The sequence below is a fragment of the Schistosoma mansoni genome (genome assembly GCF_000237925.1).
Source record: "Schistosoma mansoni, WGS project CABG00000000 data, chromosome 1 unplaced supercontig 0071, strain Puerto Rico, whole genome shotgun sequence".
In the NCBI taxonomy this organism is placed as follows: Eukaryota; Metazoa; Platyhelminthes; class Trematoda; order Strigeidida; family Schistosomatidae; genus Schistosoma; species Schistosoma mansoni.
This window is the reverse complement of record NW_017385989.1, coordinates 1006000-1021259: the sequence shown is the minus strand read 5'-3', so window position 1 is coordinate 1021259 and position 15260 is coordinate 1006000. Positions and strand designations below refer to the sequence as shown.

The 15260-nt window shown below is 35.5% G+C and overlaps 1 protein-coding gene across 1 annotated transcript in view; it reads right to left on the bottom strand.

Moving 5' to 3' along the window:
- Nucleotides 1-1415: 1415 nt before the first annotated feature.
- The window catches only part of Smp_139190 (adenomatous polyposis coli protein, putative), a gene marked incomplete at its 5' end in the record, with an annotated part of 66704 nt that continues 52859 nt past the window's right edge, over nt 1416-15260 (bottom strand). Inside the window, 3 exons of the mRNA XM_018791827.1 lie at nt 1416-2130; nt 6022-6856; nt 10305-10907. Coding sequence (XP_018645050.1) covers nt 1727-2130; nt 6022-6856; nt 10305-10907 — 1842 coding nt within the window. The 3' untranslated portion in view covers nt 1416-1726. The remainder of the gene's footprint in view (nt 2131-6021; nt 6857-10304; nt 10908-15260) is intronic.

The following is a 15260-nucleotide window of genomic DNA, read 5'->3' as shown; positions in this document are numbered from 1 at the left end:
GATAGTTTTGTATTATTTTCGCAGTTTAAATCAAGAGCTAATCTTAGCTAGACTACCACTGAAGAATTAGAGGCACTGAGTCACCACTTCTTCTTAGTATGGGGCTTCTCAGCAGTGTTCAACGACGAACCTGCATCTGATGGTCGGACTCAGAATCTTCGGTCCCACGTGAAAATGATTAAGCCCCTATACTACTAAGCTAACCTCATGAATATTAATTAGCACTTAGCAATACAGAAAACTCCTACAAATTTCACTACGATTACATGCAAGCTTAATGCGATATAGAAAGTGAGATGCAAGAGAAAGTGGATCACTATAAGTGGATGAACTAACTAAAGTCACTGCCCAACTATTCTTATCAGATAACCCTTAAATATGAATGAGATGTAAATTTCATTATTAGAGTTTCAATAATTAAACTCCATGCAAAACTGTATTCTATATCCATTTCACAGATGAGTTGACTAACTGCTAGAAATGGATAGAGTAATTGAAGAACCAAAAATACAATTCTGTTTAAAACATTGCATTATACAAAATGAAATGCCGACATATGTTTTATGAAACAGTATTGAATAACAAACAAAATATATTAGAATGGAATATCAGCCAGAAGCAGAAGAATAACCATTATGCAACAACAACAATAAAGGTTGAAAACTTGTTAAAATATAATAGAAGAACCCATGGTGGAGAAGATTTGTAGCTCAGGTGGGTGATTTTGATGTAGGTTTGTTCTCTGAACTGGACGGTTTGATAGTGAAGCTTTCATTGTCCTTCTGAACGACATCATCATCATCATCAGCTGATGATGATGAAAGCTCCACGATCAAACCATCCAGCTCAGAGAACAAACCTACATCAAAAAGAAAAACCCCCTCCCAACCATTTACATACAATGAAGCACATCAAAAACTTCAACACAAGAAATTAAAGAGAGTCGGATCATTAATAAACATAAATGAATAATATAATAAAGAAGGATAGAAAGCTCAAAGGTTCAAAGTCAACACAAATGCTATAATTACGATTGAAGTTAAGAAGTAAATATGAATGATTCCCTACTGGTTTAATTAAATGTTGTTTGCAATTATAGTAATTATAGTAACCAACACACACACACACAGACACACATACATTCAGTGTATGCAGAAAGTTAGTACCTACATACAAAAACACATAAATGTGCAAGCGATTGGCAAGACAGAAGAAAAAGAATTTTGAGGTGATATATACAAAACGACATATGTTGTATATATATTACTTACAAGTAGCATAAATAATGAAAAGTAAAAGAACTGTAGAAAGAAACAAAAACTAATTTAAGAAGCTTGAACATAGCATATTGAAAATGTTCCAGGAATTCTCATTTGTGCATAGATTCATCTTAAAAGGTACTGGCATGAATATACCCTGCTCAATTAGCATGATAAATAGACGAGTGGATGTGAAATAATTTTGAAAGCGAAAGTAATAGTGATGATAGTAACTCAAAATAATATATTATTTCAACTATTCTTGCAATATTAGCATTAATCTGACGAGTCAAAAATGCAGTCAATTATTTTAAACTACTAACAAATAATAAAGTAGTATATAAAAGCATAGATTCAAAATGAGGAAAGCAGAGGAACAGTGTAGTAACCGGTGTATAGTACTTTGTTATTGATAATCATTGATAATTATGAGGTTGACTTCTTGTTTATTCTTTAGAACAAAGTACCTAGTGGAAATCACTAACAACTACATCCTGATCTTCACGAACGATCCACATCCCAGGAGGTGTGTTCTCTAACTTATCATTAATATTACAATCATTAGTTCCTGGAATAGATTTATCGTGATTACGGGAATTTTGTTCAAATTCATACTTTGTATAACCATTCATGTCTTTTGATGATTTCACCTCATCTTTATTATTAATATCCGATTCAACTGGGGATTCAGTGGTCGACTTTTTAAACTTATCTATAGAGATTTTAGAATTATCATCTTTGTTATTATTATTATTATTATTCAACAAAGAATGTTGTGTTGGTTTAACAGCTGATATTGGTTTCACAGCAACAGGTATTCCATTATTCGGCATATTCATCATATTAGCGGTTGATGGACTGGTTTTTCGTCCTAAATAAAACAAAATACGAAACAGAATAAAGAAAATTGATTGAAATAGCAGAAATAGTACAGATTTAAGTTTTCAGTTTTTAACAACTCGCAGTAAATTAAAAATATTGCTTTACAGAGTACATTGGATGAAGCTTTTTGAATGTAACCCATGGAACATTGAAATGTCACACATGATTAGTTAGCGGATACCTAACTTTTAAAATTATGGCCAGTACATGAATCAATCATTTTTTGAACCATTGCTTACCTCGAAAAGTGACATGCGCTAATGTAGGAGTAGGTTGGAATAAAGCTACAGATAGCCAGAAACGTGGAATTCATTGATAAAAGCATTGGTTTTTGTTTTGAGACATATGGGTATATGCAGACTATTTAGTTGCGTTTCGCGTTAAAACCGCAATCAGTAGTTAAAGACGTTGAGTGATGTAGCTCAGAGTTAATCACAATGGCATACATACATCCACTAGTTGTCTTTCCCAAGATTCTATCAATCGAATTGCAATATGGTTGCTAGTCTCAGTGACTTGATATCGCAAACAATATTAAGATGTTCAGTAAAGGTTAGAGGTGATAATCTAAAAAGACCATAAACCAAAGTGCGATGGTAGTTGATAGCGTGCCCCCAAATGCCCTGGTACGGCCGAGAGTGAAGAGAGTCCGCTCTCCCTCTCAAAATGCTCTCACATGGCCACGCGTATACAGCCTCTGCCAGAAAAGTCCTACTCACTACCTTCTCGTGGCATTACTGTTGTTCACAAAATTGAGAGGACGAAAAGCGAATGTCCGGCTCTTTAACCGGGTTAGTGGACACGGTGAGTCCACCTAGGGGAGTTGGAAAACCCTAATTCCAAACCATTGGTGTACACGGGTTCCAGTATCCTGAGGGAACAAATGATGTATGAATCAATCGTTGGCCACCGGCTAACATGGAACTGCATCTCCTTACGATGTTTCACTGCCTTGTGGATCAGACCTTTAGGTCAAAGGCTCCGGATGTGGTCCCCCAAGAAAACCACCTGCTTCGGTCTAGGCACCAGGGCAGTATCATAGCCCTCACACAATTAAATGAAATGACGATTTTTTGTGTGGCGCATATATATTTGGTGCCATCTTGTACCATTACTTATGTATTCACATAGGATAGATAGAGTTGATATCGTATATCTACAATTCTGAGTAAAATAGTGCCATCTATATGACTGAAAATCATATTATCTATTGGTCATAGTGAAAGATTCTACCAGTAATTTTGTAGTAGAAATCATGAGTCAATTGAAGCTAGACCACCATGGAAAACCTGGAATCACTGGACGTCCGTTTCATCATATTATGGGACTCCTCAGCAGTGCGCATCTATATGACTGAAAATCATATTACCTATTGGTCATAGTGAAAGATTCTACAAGTTAATAAATCTAGTCATCAAATTGGATAGAAACAGATCCTGAAACTAAGAATTTTCTTTTTCTCTTTTCTTTAAAAATCTTTCAGTACAGATTTTTTCTGAAGTTAAGTATTTTTATATAGTTGAAATCATCAGTCAATTGAAGCTAGACCATCATGGAAAACTTGAAAGAACTGGACGGCCCTTTCATCCTAACTACTTACTATTTAGATTGAATAATAGAAATAGAATAAAAAGAATTTCGAAGAAAATTATTGACACAGATACTGAGGAAATAATAATAATAGTTATAGTAATATTAGTATTACTATTACTATATATATATATATATATAAACATATGGTATTGTTTATAATGTGTCAAAATTTATACCATGTCCAATAATTGTGATGGTAACAAAAAAAACAAAAACCAAAATACAATTACTATGGTACCATTGTGTTATATATATCTTGAACAAATGTTTCAATATTGAATAACAAAAAAAAACAAACTCGAATCTGTCATAATGAAAAAAAAGAAATAATTTCAAAGTTACCATTGTTAAATGATTCTAAGATCATTTAAATTTGAATTTAGGAATGGGGAGTTACTAGGGCACACTTATTCTATATGATATACTATTGTTTCTAGTTCAACAGTTTGGTACCTTTTCTTTCTCAAAAGTTAAGACATAAGACATTGAATGAAGGTTGGAAAACAGGCTTTTCCAGTCTTGCATTAGGAACAACTTATTTATTTATTTAAACACATAAATATTGGTACAAGGAAGTACCAGATACATACGCGTCGCACAAATCTCATTCGAATTGTGTGAGGGCTGTGATACTGCCCAGGTGCCCAAACTGAAGCAGGTGGTTTTCTTATAGGGCCACACTCTGAGCCTTAGACCTAAAGATCTGATCCACAAGGCAGTGGAGAATCGTAAGGAGATGCAGTCACATGGTAGCCGGTGACCCACGGTTGGTTCATACATTATTTGTTCCCTCAGAATACTGTGGCCCATGTGCACCATTGGTTTGGAATTAGGGTTTTCCAACTCCCCTAGGTGGACTCACCGTGTCCACTAACCCGGTTAAAGCGCCGGATATTCGCTTTTCATCCTCTCAATTTCGTAAACAACACTCTCGCCACAAGAAGGCAGTGAGTAGGACTTCCCTGATAGAGGCTATATACGCATGGCAATGTGAGAGCATTTCGAGAGAGAGGGCGGGCACTCTCCACTCTCGGCCGTACCAGGGCATTTGGGGGCATCAGGAACAATATCTTCAAACTTAAGCTTCGGAATTGAATGGCTTAATTCTAACTGATAATTGATGAAATCTCAAGACGATTTCATAAAGCTTGTTTGGCTTTTGTTAATTTGAGTCACCTATGGTATGGGCGAGATATCTGTCTTTCAACCAAAAGGTGAGCTTAACTGTGAAACGCGGTCTTTTTTAAAGAAAAGGGAATATTTATAGGTTGATAGTATTTCATTATATATCTTTGAAGCATCGTTTGCTTATGTTCGAACCACCGTCAGTCAGATGCAACGTAGAACCTGGCATGTGTGTATATCAACTTAAGTTCTTATGCGTCATTAGAACAGCAGGATGAAATTGTTGGGGCAAATCCCAGAGTAGTAGAGGTAGTAACAACACTAGTGGTCATAGAAAAGATTAGGTACGGAAGATGCAATACAAGAAAACTAGTGGGATAAAACAGATTTTTGATGAATTCAGAAACTTAAGATACCTTTAACAACACTAGAGATCCTCTTCGAGCCACCCAGTGAACAATGATGATATTAGATACGGGATACTAAGCGAAGATAGAAAGTTGGTTGATGAAGTAGCGGATCTATATCAACTGAAGTGAATTGGACATGTATTACGTATGGCAAACCACTGCTGACCTTAGCATGAGATATTTGAAAGTGTAGGAATCAGTTGGAAGAAAGCTGGAGAAGGGCAAGCCAAAATGTAGCACTAGTGCGTGAAATCATTGGGTAATGGACGCAGATGACAATTTTGATTGATGGTTGACTGGGTTGGGGATTATACAATGAAATAAGCTATCACATATATGTGGTCAGTCAGTCACAATCAAAATACAGCTTAACACAGATGTGTTGTTATAACACATCGGTATAACAAGAAGAAATTAACAAGGAATATAGTGAACACATCGAAATAGCAGTATTATAAAGGATAGTGAGAAAGATCAAACATTAAAGAATAAAATCTTAGAAGAAAGGATGTCGAAACTCAAGATCTAAATGTTGATAACACACTAAATACATCTGTGCAACTGAGACCGATTCTGAGACTTGAACTACTTGTTTGTGGCTATCGTGTAGTTTACAATAATTAGCACAGCCCAGCCTAACACAATCATTAAAATTATGGACTGATGTCATGACGTTTACATAAATCCATTAGTTTTCATGATGGTTTAAAAAGGCGAGTAAACAAACAAATGAATCTCAAATTTGAACAAACCTATCAAAGATTTTCGTCCACCACGAATAGGCTTAGGGACATCTGATGCTTGTGTATTATTGTCATTTTTTGAAATTGTACCAGATCCAAACGACTCCGTTGCTTTTGACAGTGTACCATCAGGTGTTTTAGTGTTTAAATCAACAGTAGAGTTTCCACAGAATAATGCATTAGGCATGCAATCATTAGATTCATGACGTGAATAATTATGTTTAGACTGTTGCAATTTTGTTGTTAATGGTATTCCTTCTTCAACTGAAGTAAGACGTTCAGTAGAATGATTTGAACGGCTAATTGTACCAAATGATCGATGACTAGATGTATTTTTTGCGTATAACCCAGTATTAGAAGTTTTACTGACAAGTTTATTAGTATTATTGTTTACTGTTGTATTAGATGTGCGATTTGGTGAGTATTGGTTCATCAATGACTTATTCTGTTTAACAAGAGCTGCATAGACCGACTCCACAGATATTTGTTGAATACTAGTAGCTTTGGGAGTAATACTATTACATGGAGGTTGAATATTAGATTCATTATTTAATCGGCTGATTGATTTTAAATTAGATATTGAACTTGCAGCAGATACTGAACGACTACTGGCTAAAGAATGACCTTGTACCGACGGTGGTTCTGTCATTGCAATACGTTGATGTTGTTGCCGTTGTTTGATAGTACGTTTAGTGGAATTTTGAGCAGTATTTTTATTATCAAGATTAATTGTAGTTTTATGGGTACTATTCATGGTTGTGGTAGGCTGGATAACATTCTTCTTGTATTTGTAAACGGTGTTACCACTGCTGATCGAAGAGCTTGCATGATTCACAAGGTTAGGCTGGAATTAACGTGTTGAGTAGAAAACATGGGAAATAAATAATTTAAAATTCATGGTGTAAATATTTGGATAACGAGCATAACATCGGATAACATTTTGTGCACAGTCGTAATTTCAATAAGTCAGCTTGGAAAGCACGTATGATCAAAGATTTACAACCTACTCTCACTCAAAGCTTTTGTTTTTAGAATACCAGACGATTTGTTGTGAACTATATACTTTCTCTTTAGTAGACAAAAACAGATATCTGGGCCAAAACGTTTTTTTTCAGACACTAAACAACACGTACTGATGAGTTTCTCGAGATCAGTTGAATAATGATGAAGAATAGGATCAAATATTTAATGATCTATGATCAAATTAAACATTGGTACATATCAGTACTTGAGTATTTATTTCATGCTGAAAGAACACAAAGGTATTTCTAACCAATCGCTCATTAATCTCTAACATTATCACTTACCAAATGTAAACGTTTATGTACCCACTCTATTTTTTTGTTTTCAAATCAACACCACTACTGTTCAACTGCTTGCAACGGAAATCAAACGTATGACAACATGAGTAGTGGTAAGCTGGATTGTAATTATTATTTGTTCTCGTAATTTATATATTCCATGATTGAACAACAACGCAAATGCCCTGGTACGGTCGAGAGTGGGGAGAGTCCGATCTCCCTCTAGAAATGCTCTCACATAGCCACGTGTATATAGCCTCTGACAGGGAAGTCCTACTCACCCCCTTTCTCGTGGCTGGGGTGTTGTTTACGAAATTGAGAGGACGAAAAGCGAATGTCCGGCGCTCTAACCGGGTTGGTGGACACGGTGAGTCCACTTAGGAGAGAGTTGGAAAACCATGATTCCAAACTAGTGGTGCACATGGGCTCCAGTATTCTGAGGGAACAAAATGGCGTATGAACCTATCGTTGGTCACTGGCTATCATGGGACTGAATCTCTTTACGATGCTCCACTGCCTTGTGGATCAGACCTATAGGTCAAAGGCTCCGAGTGTGGCCCCCTATGAAAACCACGTATTTCAGTTTGGGAACCCGGACAGTATCATAACCCGACTAGAATTAATTTCTCTATCATACATTTTATAATTTTTACTCTCATAGTATTTTGAATATTCCCAATTTTTCAGTTGAATAAAACAATCTACATTACATTAGACAATCCATGTGTAATATTTTCTTTCAATGTGACGATACATGTATAACTTTTCCTAGATACGAAAAGATTCATTTAATGTATGGATATTTGGGAGCAGAAACACACAATCAAGTAGATACATACATTATGCAAATGAATGAATGATGCGAACATTCAAATTTATGCCACGTAAACAAATTCTATGATACAATCTGCTTAACAAAAAGTATTTCATATAATTTGATGCTTGATCTTGTATGATAAATATTGTGATGGATTCTTCTTATTCAGCATAGAATTAGCACGTCTCTATTTTAATAAGCTAATCACAGTTTTTGAAAAAAAAATATTTCAATTTTATCACGTTCGATTTGATGAGAGATTTACAAGCGATACGTGTGGTGTGATCTACTTATATCCATATAAGTAGTATATGGTGATGGTCGGGCATTGAATGTATTCTGGCAGAAGATCGATAAGGAAAGAACAGGAATGAAGCGCAATCGGTACGAAAATGCATGAACAATGAAATCAGAGAAGATGAACTAATATTTGCAGAAAGAACAGTCAAGATTGAGACTATTGATTGATAGTTTGTAAATTAACAGTTTACTGTATGATTATCAGAATTTAGTGGGATAGTCTGTAATTTGTGCCCGAATAGATTCGATTGTCCCCACTCGTGTTCTTGTTCACTACATACGTAAAATTTATGAACGGCACGTACCTCAATTACGTTACAAACACATAAGCGGATACTTCAAAAATTTCATTGACTAAAGAATAGGAATACTGATAATTTCGTGCCACGTATTCCAATATTTGAAAAACGTTGACAACCTATTATAATAGATTTTTAAATAGACATAACATAGCCTACAGGACAGCATATAAGGTGATGGTGAGAATTTACGGATTGTAGTACATCGTATACAGACAAGTGACGGGATTAGTTTAGGCATAATTATACATATCATCAATAGTCCAAGATAGAAAGACACAGTTGGAAACTGGAATTCCCTATCCAGTAAAGCTTTTGAGATCCGTCAAAATAATAATTAAAATAAAAATCGAAACGATTAGAGCAGGAGTTTGATCCGATAGGTTATGGATCTCTGAATAAATTATAACTGATTGAAATTATAAATACCGACCACCAGGTGAAAACTCAATGGTGTATGAGTAAAAATGTACTTACTGTGAGAATTGACAGTTCGATTTTCGATCCGTGGGAGTCTCACGTGAATACTGATAGGGAATATTCCCATATTATAGAGAAAACAATATTCAGTGCTCCTTGACGTTTAACCGCTGTGATAAACTTTTATTTCACAGACCATAACTAGTGATTAAATAAATTAACATATTTGTAATATCCCAAATAACCAAATGAATTCGGTTATTTATCCTCTGAAGATGTGGTTTACATTGAATCACGAAACGTCAGAAAATCTTTTTTTTTTGTATTCATTAGGATTGGGATCTTTAAGCGATCATTAGGATATTACAAATACATCAATTTATTTATAACAATCTAACCAATGCTCAATTTATTCGAAACTATCAAGTAAAACCTTAATAATGATACCTATAACTAGTAATTATTTTAGGCGGTTTAAGATAGTTAGGAGTAAGCTTTAATATCTAGGTTTCGCGCAAGTTGGATTCCGCAAGGATCGGTCGTGCACAGACCAAATTGCGACACTAAGGATCATCGTCGAACAATCAATTGAGTGGAATTCGGCACAATACATCAACTTTGTTGACCATGAGAAGGCGTTTGACAGTGTCGACAGGAGAACATAATAGAAACTTCTTCGACACTATGGAATTCATCCTATCTCATGCACATGAAAAAGTACAGACGAAGACAGCAAATGTAGCAGCAGCCTCTGCATCAATAGGCCTCAAAATACACAAAGGAAGAGACGTTGGAAGTGGACAGGACATATATTGAGGAAATCACCAATGTGCATCACGAGGCAAGTCCCAACTTGGAGTCCGGAAGGGAAGCGGAAAAACGGAAGGCCATGGAACACATTACGCCGGGAAATAGAAGCAGACATGAAAAGGATGAATTTTAACTGGAAAGGATCGCCCAGGACAGGATTGGATGGAGAATGCTGGTGTGCGGCCTATGCTTCTCCACCAGGGGTAATAAGCGTGAGTACTTTATATAAAATCATAATGAACATAGTATCAAGTCCATTCAATAGATACTTTGTCCACTTTCAAAAGCTTAGAAACAATATAACATTTATTAAAAAAAATAAGCACAAAAAAAACTATGAATTACTTGAACTTCATTTTGATTATTTGGATTAGTTTTCTTATTACCATGAAGCATTTGATTATTCCCCATAGTAGTTAGTTTACTCGAAGAACATTGATTTTGAATGGTTGAAACTACCGTTTTCTCTATTCCATAAACATTATTATTATTATTAGTATGATTAGTGAATTTGGCATTATTTAATTTTCTATTTGACAACTGATGTGGATGATGTAACTTTACTGATTGAATATTGGATATAGAAGTTGCTTTACTTGATATTTGATTAGTAACACATGTAGATGGTGGTGAAATGTTGCTTGACTCCACTGATTTAGTGACAATCATTTTATTGTTGAACTTATTACTATTATTACTAGTAGTAGTAGCGGTAGTAGTAGTATTAGTAGTAGTATTACTATCGTCATTATCGAATGAAATAGACTGTTCCAAGTCGGTCAATTTTTGTAAAAGCTCTAAACTGGAAGCATTACTAACTGGTTGAGAGTTATTATTATTATTACTATTAGTAGTAGTAATAGTGGTATCATTGTTTAATTTGTTATTAGAATGATGTTGTTTTTCATTGATATAATCACATGGTTTCATTAGGTCTGAAACAACAGTCTGGAAGAAAGAGAAAATCAATTACAGAAACAAATTTTGTTTACAAAAAGATAACTGGCATTAGAGCCTAATTCCGGGCATTTCATTATGATTTATCCCGATGTCTAATGAGTTGACTGAAGTAGGGTCGGAAGGACGAAAATGATTGGAGATGTTGGGTGACGCGGAGCGAAATCAGTCAGACTGATCTAATTGTATTACTTACTTACACCTGTTATCCCTCGTGGAGGAGCATTGGCCAACCATCCTCACTCTCTATCCAACCCTATTCTGGGTTAATTGTATTACATCTCTACTTAAATCTTGAGTTAAGTATCATTCATAATTGTTCATCATTTTACGATCCCAATCACATCTTATGAACTGTTATTTCTCACGTTTAGACATTGATTACTTTAGATATTACTGTTTATTCCACTCTTTTCGCTTTGTTGAAGCGTAAAGGTAAATTGGATCGATTTACACTCGTGAAAAGTCTTATACTGACATTATCATAGATACGGAGATAAGGAAACATATAAAAACACAGATATAAATGGTGAACAAGTAGAGGAAAATCCTATTGATAAAGTAGTTTTCGCGTGTAATAGTCTTTTAGGATACATGCTTCACTTTTCTGTTGTATTGCGAGCGAACTGTTAAGATGGTGAGTGTCTAAATCATCACTTCAATAGAATTCATGAAACCACTTCATACTGACAATAACGATAGATAGCATAATACACTTACCTTGAAAAGTCTATAAAGTAGTTCTTCAACTAGCCTATTAGTAATATGAGAACTCAGAACACTACCACTCGGCCATAAAGCCGAGGTAAATGGAGTACAGTTCAAACCATCCAATTTATTTATATAAGAACTCTCGTCTAAATTAGAGCGAATAGTTTCACAGTATTTGAGCGCCGAGTTGATGTAAGACATTATATAGGAATAATATATATTTGTAAAATCTCAGCGAATGAATTTGTTGAATTTATTGTTTGAAAACCAAGTGTTTTGACTACTTAAACACAATTGGATTCTGAAACTATTTACAAATGATTAACTAGCAGTTATTCGTTACGGAATAACTACAAACCAAATAAAACAGTTTCTGAGAAGAGTGCACTGACATTCTTGATTGATGACAATCATTTAACCGATAGTAGATAGTATTAAAATAAGATTCGCGAAGTTCCGATAGAAAGAGTTGTACAAGGTATAGTTAAGTAAGTCAAGTTGAAGATAATGACTCATTGAGTGATATCTCACTCAACACAAAGCCTGACTATCTTGGACCCAAAGGTGTACCCACGTATAGGCACAAAACCTTGAAAAATCTCAAAAGTGGAACGACGGAAAGCTGTTCACCACTGCTTTATGATTATAGATAGATTTTCCAATAGATATTATTTTGTACGAAAGTCTTCATACAACCTAAGTAGATAACAGTTAGTCAGTGAATAACAAAAGAACCAGATATAAATATAAAATCGAACATACGAAACCTAACGAATTATTCCTTTATACTACAATACATCAATTAAGATATATCATAACAATACCATAACAGTTTCGAACGAATTGTTGGACAAGAAAAATGATTCCCCCCTTATTTTTACAAAGTCAATAACCTATTTGTAAGGTAATTAATTATGGATAGAAGAGAGAGTTAGGAAAGAGAACAAGAAGAGAATTTCTAAACAAAACACAACTGACATACACATAACTGGAACATTCACAAATATAAATTAATGTTTTGTAAAAACCGTACAATTGAGAAAATATAGATAACAATGCCAAAGTTAGATTTGGTCCCCCAAATGCCCTGGTACGGTCGAGAGTGGGGAGGGACCACCCTCCCTCTCGAAATGCTCTCACATGGCCACGCGTATATAGTCTCTGCCAGGGAAGTCCTACTCACTGCCTTCTCGTGGAATTATGATTGTTTACGAAAGTGAGAGGACGAAAAGCGAATGTCCGGTGCTTTAATCGGGTTGGTGGACACAGAAAGTCCATCTAGGGGAGTTGGAAAACCCTGATTCCAAACCAATGGTGCACATGGGTTCCAGTATCCTGAGGGAACAAATGGCGTATGAATCAATCGTTGATCACCGGCTACCATGGGACTGCATCGCCTTACGATGCTCCACTACCTTGTGGATCAGATATTTAGGTTGAAGGCTCGAGGTGTAGTCCCCTATGAAAACCACGTATTTCGGTTTGGGCACCTGGGCAGTATTCCAGCCCTCACACAAATCGAATGAGATTTGTGTGGCGCTTATGTATGTGGTGCTTCTGTGTACCAATATTTATGTGTGTAAATAAATAAATAAATGTGTTCACTTATTTCGGTTATTTGATTTACTTTGAAGAAGTGTCTTACATTCAGTCACGAAGTGTCAGAAATGCAATGATTGAAAAAACAGTTTATTGTTCCTTGTAATTTACATTATTAACTAAACTTTCAATTCAAGAAAACCAATTGTGTATGACATAGGGGTGGTGAATATACAGAACATTCATAATTAGTAATGAAATGAGAAAACTAAATGTTAAGGGACTATTCTAACACTGGTAAACAATGATTGAGAAACAAATTATCAAAGAGTACAGTATGTAATTATTTATCAGTATATCATTGTGTAGATTATTGAATTTCATTGAAATCATGAACCGACCAATGTTAGATCATCATTTAAAACATGGGAGCACAGGATACCAGTTTCGTCCCAGTGTGGGACTCCTCAGCTATACGCATTTACAACCCTGTACCTGGGAATCGAACCAAGAACCTTCGGCCTCGTGCGAAGACTCTTTACCTCTAGATCACTGAGCCGACACTCAATGGTGTTAATGCCTAATCATAAGTATTTAAAACGATACATATAAATTCTTATGCTATATCCAACTTCTTAGTTTACCATGATCTTAACATTCCTTCGTATCTTTTTAGTTATTTCTTGACATGTGTTTGTTTTCTCTTCTTTATCTTTTCATATTCTCTAAGTGTATACTTGTTTTTTAAATCTTATTTTGATACGTATTGCTTCATATCTTGTTTCTACGTTTTATTTCATCACCATTAACTTTTGACTATTACGTAACGTAAAATTTGGATTGATTTTTATTATTTTTACTAATGAATGATGCAGTAGTTCTATTTTTATTAAAGACTCATGTGAGTGGACTGGTTGAAGTTAGACATTAACACCGTTGGATGCCGGCCAGCTCAGTGGTCTATCGGTTAAGTGCTCTGGCGCGAGACTGGTAGGTCCTGGGTTCGAATCTCGCGACACGGGATCGTGGATGAGCACTGCTCAGGAGTCCCATAATAGGACGAAACGGCCGTTCAGTGCTTCCAGGTTTTCCATGGTGGTCTAGCTTCAATTGACTCATGATTTCAACTAGTAAAAAATACTGAAATCTCCACAAAACCCCTTCTGATTAAGTGAAAAATAATTAGAATAATAAAATCACACAGCTTTAGTCAATGGTATCGTTAAAAAGAAAATTTTCTCCGCTGAAACATCTTCATTTTGTTTAATGACTAGTTAATGGGTTTCTTTTGTTGTATTCTGTCTTTATTTATAAATGCTTTACTACTGTTCAACCAACAGTAGCACCTACATTAAAATGGTGATTACACTGCTGATTGTGATGATCCAGTCAACTTAAAATAGGCTGGGATACGTACCTTTTTTAGATCCTACCATGTTAGACAGATCTGTCGGAGAGCAGAGAGCAAGAGAGTTAAGTTATAAAGTCAAAACCATAATTTTAGTTGTATTGTGTGGTGATGGTAAGGTGTTTCTCTTCGAACAACTCACATTCGCCGCAACGATGCCTTCTTACAAACAGAGGAGTTTAAAATTCTCCACCCCGAAAATAGAGAAGCTTATTTTGCTCCACAAATTTTCCGTGCCGATACTAGGACATAAAAAGTAAAGTGGTGAAACATCGTAATTTACCAACAAAGAACTTCAAATAGCTATCCCTTTATCTCTGTGATCATGTATCTTCCTATTCAAGACTACTACTAACTTAATTTACATTTCAGGATTCATAGAAAGAAGTATTCCTTTACAATACTTATTTATTTATTTAAACACATAAATATTGGTACAAGGAAGCACCAGATATACATGCGCCGTACAAATCTCGTTAGATTTGTGTGAGGGCTGTGATACTGACCAGGTGCCCAAACTGAAGCAGTTGGTTTACTTAAGGGGCCGCACCTGGAGCCTTCGACCTGAAGGTCTGATCCACAAGGTAGTGGAGCATCGTGAGGAAATGCAGTCCCATGGCAGCCGGTGACCAACGATTGATTCATAAGCCATTTGTTCCCTCAGGATACTGGAGCCCATTTACACC